Below are 15,868 nucleotides of genomic sequence, written 5' to 3' on the forward strand. Positions count from 1 at the left end.
GTACGTCAAACGTCATGTGATACAGGCACCGAAATACGGTATTACGCCCCCTAGTGGCCAAATGACACCAAAATTCTTACAGGCCTTCAGGAGCAGTACACGAAGAAGCACAGTACGTTTCGTTCCGATCGACCTTTGTTAACCCTGTCAAATCAGTCCTCAACCTTCATTAGCCGACGACGGCCATGTTTTTAAAGATACGCCAATGTCCTTATAGACCCTCATGGTACATTGCACAAAGACATACCATACAAAATATTAGGTGTATCGGGCTAATGGTTGTGTAGTAATAGCCATCGCCGATCTCAAGCCTGTTACAGCGCCACCTAGTGGCCAAAATCCGCATCTTTTTTACTGTGATCCCGGAGTGAGCTGTTACATATGCGTACCAAACCTCGTTAAGATATCTCAAACCGTTCACGAGTTATAGCCATTTCAGTGACGATAGGCTACTTCCTGTATTAAGTTTTGGCGCCCCCTAGTGACCCTGAAGCGGAATTTCAAATTCTGTTCGATAATTATTTACCTACTCACTCCACAGATTTCTCCTGCATTGGAACGATTCCGATCGGGCGAAAAACCTAGGACTAGTTCATTTTGGCTTGAAATGCATATTATGCAAATTAGCGAAAAAATTTGCATACCGGAAATGAAATCGGAGATATACATTTTTTAAGTTTTGAGCCAGGGATTACAATGATACCAAACACTTGAGTGTCTGATGTCCGGTTTAGGAGTTATGATGCCCAACGCGTCGGGCATTGCTATAGCGCCACCTATGGGCTGATTTGGCTGATTCACTGTATCTGAGTAGCCTGCTAATATACAACCAGTTGACCAAGTGGCAAGTTTCTACGACTTACGGTTTGGGCTGGGCGATGCGTTTTAAGGCGGAAAAATAATAATAATAAAACAGACAAATACAATAGGTTTTCAGCACTTCGTGCTCGAAACCCTAAATATAGCTGCAAGCAGCGATTAGCGGGGTTCAAGCGATCTGGGACCTTAAAGGGGTCATAGCGTGAAAATCTGACTTTTTCCATGTGTAAGTGCTATAATTGGGTCCCCAGTGCTTTTATCAACCTAGAAAACGTGAAAAAGATAAAAAATAAAATAATCGAGGGCACAATTGAGTTTCAATTACAACAAACCACCATCATTGTGATCAGTGTTTGCATTTCATCCGCTCATTTGCATTTTAAATGAAACACCCAAAAAGGGCACACTTTTGCTCAGGCCTACAAAGTGTCAATTTTAACATGCTATAATAAATTAGCTGTGGAGTAACACTTCACATACACACTCTGGGGACACCAACGATTCATTTTACATCTTAAAAAACTCATAATATGACCCTTTAAGACCTTTAAGGGCATGCCTGTTTAGATTTGCTGCATTGTTATTAAATATACTTAGAATATGAAATACTAACATGTTACCAATTAGGTAAATTTTTTGAAGAGAAAATGATGTGGTGCATGCCGTTGCAAGATTTGCCACACAAAATGTTTCAAAAATTGTTAACATGAGACAAAACAGCCCACCACAATTTCTCTATGACGTTCTGATATAGAGAAATAAGTCTCACAGGGCTAACCTATAACACAGCAATGATGAAGAATAAGCTAACACACATATATGCATTTACACACAGAAGCAGAAATGGCAGAGTTAGGAAATAAGACTTTGAAAAAAATGAACAATCTCCATATGCTTGATGTCCTTCAAGAGTTCATCAACCTATTTAAATGTTTCGCCTTTGTCAGAACGTCACTTGACTGTAAAAACGGATACCGTAAGAATGATTGATGAAATGTTTATTTAACATAATAACAAATGACTACATAAAGTTAAATCATGCATCCATTGATGAAACCTGTGAACACAATTTCATTGAGTATACATTTTAAATAATAAATAATCATTTTAGCCAGCAGATGGCAGAAGATGACCTTCTGCCATCTGCTGGCTAAAATAATTTTTTTCATTTTACAATTAATTTAACATAAAATTAGTATTGAATATTCAATCTGTCTTGTCATTTTGTATTGTGGCTTGGTACAGTGGCCTTTCAATGAACAATAAGCGTAAGCTAGCTAGGCTGGTAAATGCTGCGTCTAAGGTGGTTGGGGTACAGCTACCACAGTTGCAAAACATATATGATCAAGGGGTCCAAGGGAAGGCTATGCAAATTTTTAATTGTTCTGATCATCCACTTTTTGGGGAGTTTAATTTGCTCCCCTCAGGTCGCAGTTTTAAGATACCTATGTTAAGAACCAGACGTGCCAGAGATTCTTTTATTCCTGTGGCTATTAGGAACTTGAATTCTCTTAGGTGACATTTTATGTAATTTTTTATAGTAAATGTTTATTTATTATTTTATTATCTCTGCTTATGTTCATTATGACATTTTGACTTGTAGAGTGTATTGGTCTTTGTCATTAGTTACAGGATAAGGAGTGTCCCCATTGTTTGCTGTGTTGTTGATGTGTTGATGTGTGTCTATTGTGTCTACAATGTTGTTGTTGATGATGGCATCTGGTGGTATTTTTAGTTGTTTTTTTACATACCCTGCTGCACACTAAATTTCCTTTCTAAGGATAAATAAAGTGAAACTTGAACTTGAAACTTGACCTTGAACTTGAATGTTGAAAAGTAAATAACGATAGACAAATTTTTACCTCAAATCCTGATAAGCATGCTCTTAAAGCGTAACTAAACCCCTGGTCAGAGACTGACTCCACCCACTGGCAATATTTGAAAAATGCAAGAAAAATAGGCAGATCCCAACCGAGATAGAGGGTACGACCTAAGCTCGTACCAAGTGTGTGGTGAGATCGTAACAAGGGCGTGGTAAGCTTGAACCTGCTTACGTCACGAGTCATTTTTTGGACCCAACATCCAATAGGGAAATTCAACTACAGTAGCCACCGTTCAACCTGAAGAGGGCAGCACTCAGAGGGTTTTACACCATATATTGTAGTATTGAAACACTTTATATCCAAATGTCAAAAAACTTACTTAAATCAATGAACAGCACTAATAAACCATCATTCTTACAGATCAGTAACTAAAAAAAGTTGGATTAGGGTTTAGTTACTCTTTAAGTATATAAATGAGGGTCTGTGTTTCACACAGAGAGTATATATTTTTCATATAATCCTTTTATTGTGTTATTGTAAGAGAATACAAATTTTTGGATTTGGAAACAATAAAGCACAGTTACATATTTTAATAGAAACATGTTTAGGCTCTGTCATGTTAAATTGTCAAATAGTGGTATAGCTCTGCAATTATTTTCATGTGATTTTAGGCTGGGCCAATAAATAACTGATCCAGATATGTTTTCAATATCAAATTATGTCAATAACAAATGTCATGTTATTTAGTAGATTTGCAAAAGATTTGCTGGTAAGCATTTGTCTGCGTTCAATTTCATAAAGTGCTGCTATTTAGTTGAGTTCTAGCAGGTCATTTATGTGAATAATAACCAATTGCATTATCACATGATAATTTTTGGTGCAATATTTGAAAAAGAACATATAAAAATGTAACAACTTTGTATTATACATAATGTAAGGACACGTTTATGTCATGGAAGGTAAAATGGAATCCTAATGCTACTGATGTAAATAAATGGGGATAATGAAAAACTTTAATCCATATCTTTATGAGTTCCTTTAAACACACGTGCTGCAATTCAGTCGTACAAATGGCACCTACACCAATGTGTGACATCACATGAAATCTATGCTTACAAAAGCAGGTATTCAAATTCATTAAATTTTGTATTTGATATACCTTTACACACAGAGGACAGAAAAATGTACTGCCCTGATTTTATTGTTGTTGACTGAAAAAATTCTAGTAGTTTTGAAAAGTTGTTTTTGTAATTCAAAGTTAAACAACTAAAGGAATAAGATGTACAATTGGTGATCACAATTTGGCATTCATATTTGCTCACAGACTACAGGAAATTGTATTGCATTGGCTTTAGTGTTGTTGAGTGAAAAACCAAGTATTAGTTCACAAAAAAGTTTTTTCATATAAACATAAACATATAGAGCAGTGGTTCTCTACTCCGTTTCTGGAGGACCACTGCTCTGCACATTTTGTATGTTTCTCTCATCTGACACAATCAGTTCAGTTAATAAAGATCTCTACTATTGTGCTGATTATTTGAAGCATTGAGAACCACTGATCTAGAGAACTGTTTACTTTGCACACATTGTGTTAGATGCAACGATTTTCAGAAAGATGAACTAAAAATCCTCACAGACAATTGGAAACATAAGACCAACATTCCCATGAGTTTAGTTTTAATCACACATAATTAGGCTTGACTTGTACATGGTTAATACTGGTTGGCTGTTGAGTGGCATGTTTTCAAATATAAATAATTATCCTCATAGACCATTATAAGAACCTGAAAGTAGATGTTATGTGCAAAATAACAAGTAGGTCAGACAAATATTTATGTGTCATATAAATATGCTATAGTTATGGTTATTTGTTCTTATGTTATAGCGCCACCTAATGGACAATCTCTGCAATTTTTTGCATGCGACCTCAGCATGGGTCTATACATATGTGTACCAAGTTTCATGTTGATATCTCATTCCTATCATAAACGATAGCTATTTAAGTATTTGTGGCCCCGCCTCTTCGTACTTTTGACTGTAGTGTTGCGACGACGAGTGCAAAGTTCAACTTTTTTTTGATAATTATTGATAATCAGGGTCTAAGGAATATTCCAGCACTGGATTGGTTCAGATTGGTCAAAAAACCTAGGACTAGTTTGCAAAAGTAGGTTTAAAAGAAAATGATGAATATCTATCAAACGATTCGACTGAGACAAGTGCTTCTTGGGGAAAAGTTGTTCATTAAATGTAGCTCTATTAAATGATATAAAGATCTTGTTGATATCTAAAACACTGCATAATACACAATCACTTAAACACTGAAAAAACGTGATAGCGCCTCCCGGAGGCCGAATTTTTTCTTACTCGGCACAGACCTTCACAGCCAAGAGACAAACAGGCCCACCACGTTTTGTTTGGATCAGCCTCCATTAACCCTGTCTAATAGCTGCTTTTTCTTGATTGGCCGATGGCGGCCATGTTTTTTGAGCTACGCAAAATTCCTTTTACACATAGATAGTACCCTAGACCAGGAGCACCGGTGCCAAATGTCAAGTTGATCGGTCCCATATTTCTGTAGTTACAGACCTTCAAAGTTGAGGTGGTGTTATAGCGCCAACTAGTGGTCAAGAGGCGCAATTTTTTGCAGGTGACCCCAGAATGGTCCCTTGTATAAGTGTACCAAATTTGGTGTCAATACCTCCTTCCCTTCCTAAGTTATAGCCATTTAAGTCCAAGAGGTTCCGCCCATTGGGGGCGTTTGGGCGTGGCTTGACGACGGTGAGTCGAAAGTTCAAATTTTTTTTGATAACTTTTGATATTCACACTCCAAGGAATATTACAGCACTGGAACGGTTCCGATCGGACAAAAAACCTAGGACTAGTTCGTTTTAATTTTTTTCGACAAAATCGAAAATAGCGAAAAAAATTTCATGACGGAAATGAAATCGGAGATATACGTTTTGTTCGTCTTGACGCAAGGAATCCGGTGATATAAGACACTTGACATTTGGACAAGATTTGTGGGAGTTATGAGCATCAACGCGTTTGTTATCGCTATAGCGCCACCTATAGGCCAATCGGGTTGATACTCTATCAACCTCTCCCCAAATTGGGTCCTACCATTTGGCCAAGTCTCAAGTGTCTAGGCCTTACGGTTTGGTCTGCACGATCCGTTCTACGGCAGAAGAAAAATAATAACTAGAATAATAATAAAAATCCATACAAATACAATAGGGTTTCAGCCCTACGGGCTTGAACCCCTAAATATAGCTGCAAGCAGCGATTAGCGGGGTTCAAGCTATTTGGGATCACAAGACGTTTAAGGACATGGCCATATAGATATTCTGCATTGTACAAAATCGAAAATAGCGAAAAAAAATTCATGACGGAAATGAAATCGGAGATATACGTTTTGTTCGTCTTGACGCAAGGATTCCAGTGATATAAGACACTTGACATTTGGACAAGATTTGTGGAAGTTATGAGCATCAACGCGTTTGTTATCGCTATAGCGCCACCTATAGGCCAATCGGGTTGATACTCTATCAACCTCTCCCCAAATTGGGTCCTACATTTTGGCCAAGTCTCAAGTGTCTAGGCCTTACGGTTTGGTCTGCACGATCCGTTTTACGGCAGAAGAAAAATAATAACTAGAATTAAAGCTGCAAGCAGCATTTACCGGGTTTCGAGCAATAAAGCACGTCAAAGACGTCAGACATCGTCGACCAGGCTGATCCAGCATCCACAAAAACAAAAGAGGTGGTCAGAAACGGTTCATACAGACTATGTATGCTTAAACACACGTGCGCCTATAGGACAAACATGTCACGTTCTTAATGTGAAGTCATTCGCAGCTACCAGACACACGTGTTCAAAGTTGTCAGCAAAAAAGGTGTTATCATTCAGTGAAATGTCTCCCTCTCTTCTCACGGAACATTGACAAACAGAACACTGAAGGAAATGTTTGTGGTGCTTGCAGTAATAAAACTTGGGTCACAAAATGTTAAAATAGTGTTAATGAGTCAAAAGAGCCGAACCCCATGTCTCTACGATGTTCTGATACAGAGATACAGCTCTTGTTAAATGGTTGCTAGGGTATTCTCATTGGTTGCTAGTGACTGAATTGCAATCCACCAATGATTATACTCAAAGTGAAAAAAACAAATAACCACTAGGTGGCGCTAAGACAGACTCGTGCATGCAACCTCAGGTCATGACTGTGTTACTTGTAGCTAGAATCACAGCTATTCACTTTAGTTTAGTAAAGAAACAGTTGTATGACCATTGGGCTTACTCAATGTCAAAGGTTTTGTTCAATTATGAGGCCAACTAGTGGTGCAGGCATACAATTTTTTTTGTATTGCCTCAGACTCTGCTCAGACATCAGCGTATCAAATTTGGTGAAAAAATGTCATTTCTTTGCAGAGTTATAAGCATTTATATCTAAAAAACACAAAAAATGAATGTAATTTTTCGTTTTTTGCAATTTTCGGCCATTTCTGATAGAAATTTTAACATAACACCAATAGAACTTTTTGTTCAGAAGTTCAAGTTAATTTCTTCCTATGGTTATTTCGAGTCGATCGGAATAACCCTCGCGGAGTTATTCACGCATGTTTTTTAAGCGCTATTTTGCTGTGCAGGGCTAACCGTAAAGCGAAACCTGGCATGTTTGGTATCGTTGGACTCGATAACAATTCAAAACTCTTAGTAAAAAAGTCCCATGAAAATACGTCAAACTCAGCCTAAGTTATAAGCATTTACATGATTTGTCTGGCCACTAGGTGGCGCTGTGACGAAACGAGGCACGCAACCTCAAGCCATGACTGTCATCACAAATACCAAGTGTCGTGTTGATACTTCATTTCTGTCCCCAGTTATAGCCAAAAAAGTCCAATTGGCTGCGCACACTTCAGACGTTTGGGCTTGGCATATCGACCGTGAGTCGAAAGTTCAACTTTTTTTTAATAATTATTGATATTCGAACTCCAAGGAACATTTTAGCACTGGAACGATTCTGATCGAGCGAAAAACCTAGGACTAGTTCGTTTTTATTTTTTTCGACAAAATCGAAAATACAGAAATTTTTTTATGGCGGAAATAAAATCAGAGATATACATTTTTTAAGTTTGGAACCAGGGATTACAATGATACCAAACACTTGACTGTCTGATGTCCGGTTTAGGAGTTATGAGCACCAACGCGTCGGGCATTGCTATAGCGCCACCTATGGGCCGATTTGGCTGATTCACTGTATCTGAGTAGCCTGCTAATATACAACCAGTTGACCAAGTGGCAAGTTTCTACGACTTACGGTTTGGGCTGGGCAACGCGTTTTACCGTGGAAAAATAATAATAATAAAACAGACAAATACAATAGGTTTTCAGCACTTCGTGCTCGAAACCCTAAATATAGCTGCAAGCAGCGATTGCCGGGGTTCAAGCGATTTGGGACATTAAGACCTTTAAGGGCATGCCTGTGTAGATTTGCTGCATTGTACAAAATAAATGATGAAAAATAAGCTACCAGACACACGTGTTCAAAGTTATCAGCAAAAAAGTTGCTATCATTCAGTGAAATGTCTCCCTCTCTTCTCACGGAACATTGACAAACAGAACAATGAAGGAAATGTTTGTGGTGCTTGCAGTGGCAAATCTCGGGTCACAAAACGTTAAAATACTGTTAATGAGTCAAAAGAGCCGAACCCCATGTCTCTACGATGTTCTGATACAGAGATACAGCTCTTGCTAAATGATTGCTAGGGTATTCTCATTGGTTGCTAGGAAGTGAATTGCAATCCACCAATGATTACACTCAAAGCCATGAAAGGCATAATCCATGATGACTCATGATTTTAGATGTAAGGTTGCAGTATTTTTAAGTGAAAATAACAAATAACCACTAGGTGGCGCTACGACAAACTCGTGCATGCAACCTCGGGTCATGACTGTGTTACTTGTAGCTAGTATCACGGCTATTCAGTTTAGTATAGTGAAGAAACAGTTGTATGACCATTGGGCTCACTCAATGTCAAAGATTTTGTTCAATTATGAGGCCAACTAGTGGTGCAGGCATACAATTTTTTTTGTATTGCCTCAGACTCTGCTCAGACATCAGCGTATCAAATTTGGTGAAAAAATGTTATTTCGTTGCAGACTTATAACCATTTATGTGTAAAAAACACCAAATTTGGAGGTAATTTTTCGTTTTTTGCAATTTTCGGCCATTTCTGATGAAAATTTTAACATAACGCCAATAGAGTTTTTTGTTCAGAAGGTAAAGTTAATTTCTTCCTATGGTTGTTTCGAGTCGATCGGAATAACCCTCTCTGAGTTATTCGCGCGTGTTTTTTAAGCGCTATTTTGCTGTGCAGGGCTAACCGTTAGGCGAAAACTGACATGTTTGGTATCGTTGGACTCGGCAACAATTCAAAACTCTAAGGAAAAAAGTCCCATGAAAATACGTTAAACTCAGCCTTAGTTATAAGCATTATTAGATTCGTCTGACCACTAGGTGGCGCTGTGACGAAACGATGCATGAAACCTCAGGCTGTGACTCTCATCACAAGTACCAAGTGTCGTGTTGATACTTCATTCCTGTTCCCAGTTATAGCCAATAAAGTCCAAATGGCTGCGCACACTACAGACGTTTGGGCGTGGCATGTTGACCGTGAGTCGAAAGTTCAACTTTTTTTTAATAATTATTGATATTCAAACTCCAAGGAACATTTTAGCACTGGAATGATTCCGATCGGGCGAAAAACCTAGGACTAGTTCGTTTTTATTTTTTTAGACAAAATCGAAAATAGCGGAAAATTTTTCATGACGGAAATGAAATCGGAGATATACATTTTGTTCGTCTTGATGCAAGGAATCCAGGGATATAGGACACTTGACATTTGGACAAGAATTGTGGGAGTTATGAGCATAAACGTGTTTGCCATCGCTGTAGCGCCCCCCATAGGCCGATTGGGTTCATACTCTGCCAAGTTCGCGCACGAGTGAGACCTATCATTTGGCCAAGTCTCAAGTCTCTAGGCCTTACGGTTTGGTCTGCACGATCCGTTTTACGGCAGAAGAAAAATAATAAAAAGAATAAAAATCCATACAAATACAATAGGGTTTCAGCCCTTCGGGCTTGAACCCCTAATTAAAGCTGCAAGCAGCTTTTACAGCTGCAAGCAGCGATTACCGGGGTTCAAGCGATTTGGGAACTTAAGACCTTTAAAGGCATACATGTATATATTTGCTGCATTGTACAAAATAAATTATGAAAAATAAGCTACCATACACACGTGTTCAAAGTTATCAGGAAAAAATTTGCTATCATTCAGTGAAATGTCTCCCTCTCTTCTCACGGAACATTGACAAACAGAACAATGAAGGAAATGTTTGTGGTGCTTGCAGTGGCAAAACTCGGGTCACAAAACGTTAAAATACTGTTAATGAGTCAAAAGAGCCGAACCCCATGTCTCTACGATGTTCTGATACAGAGATACAGCTCTTGCTAAATGATTGCGAGGGTATTCTCATTGGTTGCTAGGAATTTAATTGCAATCCACCAATGATTATACTCAAAGCCATGAAAGGCATAATCCATGATGACTCATGATTTTTGATGTAAGGTTGCAGTATTTTTAAGTGAAAATAACAAAGAACCACTAGGTGGCGCTATGACAAACTCATGCATGCAACCTCAGGTCATGACTGTGTTACTTGTAGCTAGTATCACGGCTATTCAGTTTAGTATAGTGAAGAAACAGTTGTATGACCATTGGGCTCACTCAATGTCAAAGATTTTGTTCAATTATGAGGCCAACTAGTGGTGCAGGCATACAATTTTTTTGTATTGCCTCAGACTCTGCTCAGACATCAGCGTATCAAATTTGGTGAAAAAATTTTATTTCGTTGCAGACTTATAACCATTTATGTGTAAAAAACACCAAATTTGGAGATAATTTTTCGTTTTTTGCAATTTTCGGCCATTTCTGATGGAAATTTTGACATAAGGTCAATAGAGTTTTTTGTTCAGAAGGTAAAGTTAATTTCTTCCTATGGTTGTTTCGAGTCGATCGGAATAACCCTCGCGGAGTTATTCACACGTGTTTTTTAAGCGCTATTTTGCTGTGCAGGGCTAACCGTTAGGCAAAAACTGGCGTGTTTGGTATCGTTGGACTCGGCAACAATTCAAAACTCTAAGGAAAAAAGTCCCATGACAATACGTTAAACTCAGCCTTAGTTATAAGCATAATTAGATTCGTCTGACCACTAGGTGGCGCTGTGACGAAACGATGCATGAAACCTCAGGCTGTGACTCTCATCACAAGTACCAAGTGTCGTGTTGATACTTCATTCCTGTTCCCAGTTATAGCCAATAAAGTCCAAATGGCTGCGCACACTACAGACGTTTGGGCGTGGCATGTTGACCGTGAGTCGAAAGTTCAACTTTTTTTTAATAATTATTGATATTCAAACTCCAAGGAACATTTTAGCACTGGAATGATTCCGATCGGGCGAAAAACCTAGGACTAGTTCGTTTTAATTTTTTTAGACAAAATCGAAAATAGCGGAAAATTTTTCATGACGGAAATGAAATCGGAGATATACATTTTGTTCGTCTTGATGCAAGGAATCCAGGGATATAGGACACTTGACATTTGGACAAGAATTGTGGGAGTTATGAGCATAAACGTGTTTGCCATCGCTGTAGCGCCCCCCATAGGCCGATTGGGTTCATACTCTGTCAAGTTCGCGCACGAGTGAGACCTATCATTAGGCCAAGTCTCAAGTCTCTAGGCCTTACGGTTTGGTCTGCACGATCCGTTTTACGGCAGAAGAAAAATAATAAAAAGAATAAAAATCCATACAAATACAATAGGGTTTCAGCCCTTCGGGCTTGAACCCCTAATAAAACAGACAAATACAATTGGTTTTCAGCACTTCGTGCTCGAAACCCTAAAAATACATACTCTTATGATCTAAACAAACTGGAGATGTATATTTGTCATAAAATTTTGTATTGTTGCACTATATTGGTGGTGTAAACATGCTTACAACGTGAGAAATTAGCAGACAAGCTAATATCCAAAACAAATATTATGTACACAATGCGCTATTCTCATCTCAAATTAGGTCATATGTCCCTTCTCGTTTTAACAATCCAAGTTTTTTGAGGTTAAAATTATTTCTGTGTTTTGATGGCTCAATAACCAGCATCCTGATACAAAACAATAGATTTAAACGCATGCTTTAGACGTTCTCCCTCGCAGCCTTGGTTTAAAATCAACATGTGTACTATGCTAATAATAAAAGTTATGCCTTCATTCTTTGCGTATACAATATTCGTTGTAACTTGAATTATTGTGGTGCCGTAGACTCTGCCGGACATGGTGTCCATCATTTCCAAATGGCAGTCGCTGTCGAAGGACAAGGAAGATGGCGTAAAGATGACAAACACTGAACTAAAGCAAGAGGACAACAAAACGATTGAAGAACAAAGTAATATTTGAGATATGTCTTTGCTTTAGATGTGTTATTTAAATATCCTGAATTAAAAATGGCTTTTTTTCTTTCCTGTAGCAGGACAGGATGACCCAAAGCTCATCCTGGTTAAAGCTCTGCTTCTCCAAGTCATGTGTTTGTATCAGAGAGTGGTACCTCATCTTGTCAGTCAGAGCAAATTCGACTTCAGCAAGCTCCTGAAGGGTAACGCACATCTCTTTTAGTCAAAGATCAAAACAATAACAATTTGACAAGCTGTACAACCTTTAAGCTGTTATAGATGAATGAAGAAAACAACAACTTATCTTTGCAGGTGTTGTGACAGAGAGAGGATTGAAACTGGAAGTTCCTCCAGTTCTGCAGTATCAGATTCTTCAGCTGGCTCTTGAACTTCCCGCCAGTAAATTTTCCTGGTTTCGCGTTCAGGTACAGACATGGAGAAGCTTTTTTATTAGTGTTGTGTTTATACAATGACGTGAGGTATACATTACTGCCTTTGAGTTTAGAGTTACGTGAAATGTCGTTGATGTCTAGAAATAATTTCATTTCCTGGGTTATAATCTTTTGTCTTAACAGGATTTAGGAGATTCAGATCTTCAAAAAGGAGAGAAATCAGTTTTCTATTTGTTACTGAAGATGCTTGTAAGCAGTAACAGTAACTACTTGAAGACCTCAACCAGGATGCTGGTCCTTAAAGTGAGTATATAATACATAATAAAGGTCCTCGTCCTTAAAGCGAGTATGTCATACATAATAAAGGTCCTCGTCCTTAAAGCGAGTATATCAGCCTACATAATAAAGGTCCTTGTCCTTAAAGCGAGTATATAATACATAATAAAGGTTCTCGTCCTTAAAGCGAGTATATCAGCCTACATAATAAAGGTCCTCGTCCTTAAAGTGAGTATATAATACATAATAAAGGTCCTCGTCCTTAAAGTGAGTATATCAGCCTACATAATAAAGGTCCTCGTACTTAAAGTGAGTATATAATACATAATAAAGGTCCTCGTCCTTAAAGCGAGTATATCAGCCTACATAATAAAGGTCCTTGTCCTTAAAGCGAGTATATAATACATAATAAAGGTTCTCGTCCTTAAAGCGAGTATATAATACATAATAAAGGTCCTCGTCCTTAAAGTGAGTATATAATACATAATAAAGGTCCTCGTCCTTAAAGTGAGTATATAATACATAATAAAGGTCCTCGTCCTTAAAGTGAGTATATAATACATAATAAAGGTCCTCGTCCCTAAAGTGAGTATGTCATACATAATAAAGGTCCTCGTCCTTAAAGCGAGTATATAATACATAATAAAGGTTCTCGTCCTTAAAGCGAGTATATAATACATAATAAAGGTCCTCGTCCTTAAAGTGAGTATATAATACATAATAAAGGTCCTCGTCCTTAAAGTGAGTATATAATACATAATAAAGGTCCTCGTCCTTAAAGTGAGTATGCCATACATAATAAAGGTCCTCGTCCTTAAAGTGAGTATATAATACATAATAAAGGTCCTTGTCCTTAAAGTGAGTATATAATACATAATAAAGGTACTCGTCCTTAAAGTGAGTATATAATACATAATAAAGGTCCTCGTCCTTAAAGCGAGTATGTCATACGTAATAAAGGTCCTCGTCCTTAAAGCGAGTATATCAGCCTACATAATAAAGGTCCTTGTCCTTAAAGCGAGTATGTCATACATAATAAAGGTCCTTGTCCTTAAAGTGAGTATATCAGCCTACATAATAAAGGTCCTCGTCCTTAAAGTGAGTATATCAGCCTACATAATAAAGGTCCTCGTCCTTAAAGTGAGTATATAATACATAATTAAGGTCCTCGTCCTTAAAGCGAGTATGTCATACATAATAAAGGTTCTCGTCTTTAAAGCGAGTATATCAGCCTACATAATAAATGTCCTTGTCCTTTAAGCGAGTATGTCATACATAATAAAGGTTCTCGTTCTTAAAGCGAGTATGTCATGCATAATAAAGGTCTCTCTATGTAAGGGATATGGCTGCAAGATATATTGCAAATATGCATATCTCAAAGATTTGCAATAACTGGATACATGTGTATGTTTGTTATATAATAAACAGCTTTTAATTATATTAAATTAAAATGTAAACACATCTTACAACCTTAAAGTATTATCGTATCATATACTGCATTATTTAGAAAGTTGTTGCATATCGCATTTTTTCTTCAGTATTGTGGAGCCCTTACTAAGAGATAATGTAGTCGGCCGGTCGTATGCATTACAAACGTTTGTCAATACTTTAACCTACATTTCCATCAACGTGTTTTACCAACATTTTTATCATTTGATCAAATCATTTGCTATTCAGGTTTTGAGAGACAGCGGTGTATTCGAGCACACGTGGATGGAGCTGGAGTTATGGTTGGACCATCTGACTCATTTAGACCCATCACAGCAAGAGACCGTCATTCAGTTTTTAGACCAGGTAAAATTCACACATGACGGTGGCATTTACGAGATAAAGTTGACATTCTGTGATGTAATATTGTCTAAATGTGTTCAGGTTCTGGTCCGAGTGGTTTGTAACCCACATGTTTATACTGAAAAAGTCGCAAGTATGGTTCAAGAGGCAGCGTACATGCAGGCTAACCTGAGCGGCCAAGAGGGAGATGAAGCAAGCATCCCTATATCGCACATTGACGGTTAGACAAACACGCATTATTTAACAATGAACGTCTGACGTGTTCTTGCGTTGTTAGTAAGTTACTGGATTATTCTGTTTTACGCTTTGTTTCAGATGTGCTGGACATGGTTGATGTTATTTTGGAGGGCAGTGAAGGGGACGTTGATGAGATCGGACCATCCCTCACTGATGACATCATCCTGCAGACATTCCCATTCAGTGCCATCGTGCCTGCTGTGCTAGAGGCTCGCAACAATCTGTCAACCAATTTAAGACATGAAAAAGGTCAAATCAACAGATTAACTCTACTGAAAATGTTGCTTCTCTATCGCCAGCTCTGTTTTAAAACATAAAATTGCTAAGTTATTCTTTACTAAATAAAGTAATTACGCACAATACTGTACCTAAATATTAAAATTACAGATGGTACATCAGGGTTTCCTGCAGAAAATGTGTTAGTTAAGGTGGTAGGGTTGGGCGAATGGGCGGGGCGAGGGCGTGGCAATCAAAGGGGCGTGGCGTATGCGTCATAATGAAAATTAAAATGTTTTTATTTAAAACACTCAAATAAAACTTAATTTTGAAGAATCTATGACAGAAAATGGACACATACTAGATTATTAATGAATGAAATGTTTTTACCTCTAATGGGAATAGCTGCGTGGTGAAGTGAAACTAACGTTAAAGGGTTAATACACACAAACTAAAGCAGATGTTGTAGAACGTCTGTTGAACGATGATAGATAGCGCAAAAATTGTAAAAACTGATTATTTCCCACTAGCATTAGCATGTAAATAATGCACATAAATAAAGTGAGCAAGAGCGCTCAACAATTATATCTAATCAACAGGCACGAGGCACCTGAAACCTAGCTAGCAGGTTGCTCGAACAACAAAATCACCTGCTAACTTATTTTAAACTTAACAAAACCCATAGACTAATACAATAACAGGCTTAAATAAACCCAAAACATCCACTTAAACTTACAGTTCTCACGGACGTGTGTTTTATCAACTGGCTATCCTCCAGACATGACGGACCACGTCTTTATCTCATTTCGTCC

The 15,868-nt window shown here is 37.9% G+C and overlaps 1 protein-coding gene across 2 annotated transcripts in view; it reads left to right on the plus strand.

Moving 5' to 3' along the window:
• Positions 1-15,868, plus strand: part of urb1 (URB1 ribosome biogenesis homolog) — a 69,082-nt gene that overhangs the window by 32,119 nt on the left and 21,095 nt on the right. The window contains exons 12-18 of one of the 2 annotated variants that reach the window (XM_073862806.1): positions 12,017-12,140; positions 12,222-12,347; positions 12,457-12,569; positions 12,720-12,839; positions 14,490-14,606; positions 14,685-14,823; positions 14,919-15,089. In XM_073862806.1, coding sequence (XP_073718907.1) covers positions 12,017-12,140; positions 12,222-12,347; positions 12,457-12,569; positions 12,720-12,839; positions 14,490-14,606; positions 14,685-14,823; positions 14,919-15,089 — 910 coding nt within the window. The remainder of the gene's footprint in view (positions 1-12,016; positions 12,141-12,221; positions 12,348-12,456; positions 12,570-12,719; positions 12,840-14,489; positions 14,607-14,684; positions 14,824-14,918; positions 15,090-15,868) is intronic. The other variant, XM_073862807.1, reaches the window with a different exon arrangement.

The sequence above is a fragment of the Misgurnus anguillicaudatus genome, chromosome 24, assembly GCF_027580225.2.
Source record: "Misgurnus anguillicaudatus chromosome 24, ASM2758022v2, whole genome shotgun sequence".
NCBI lineage: Eukaryota > Metazoa > Chordata > Actinopteri > Cypriniformes > Cobitidae > Misgurnus > Misgurnus anguillicaudatus.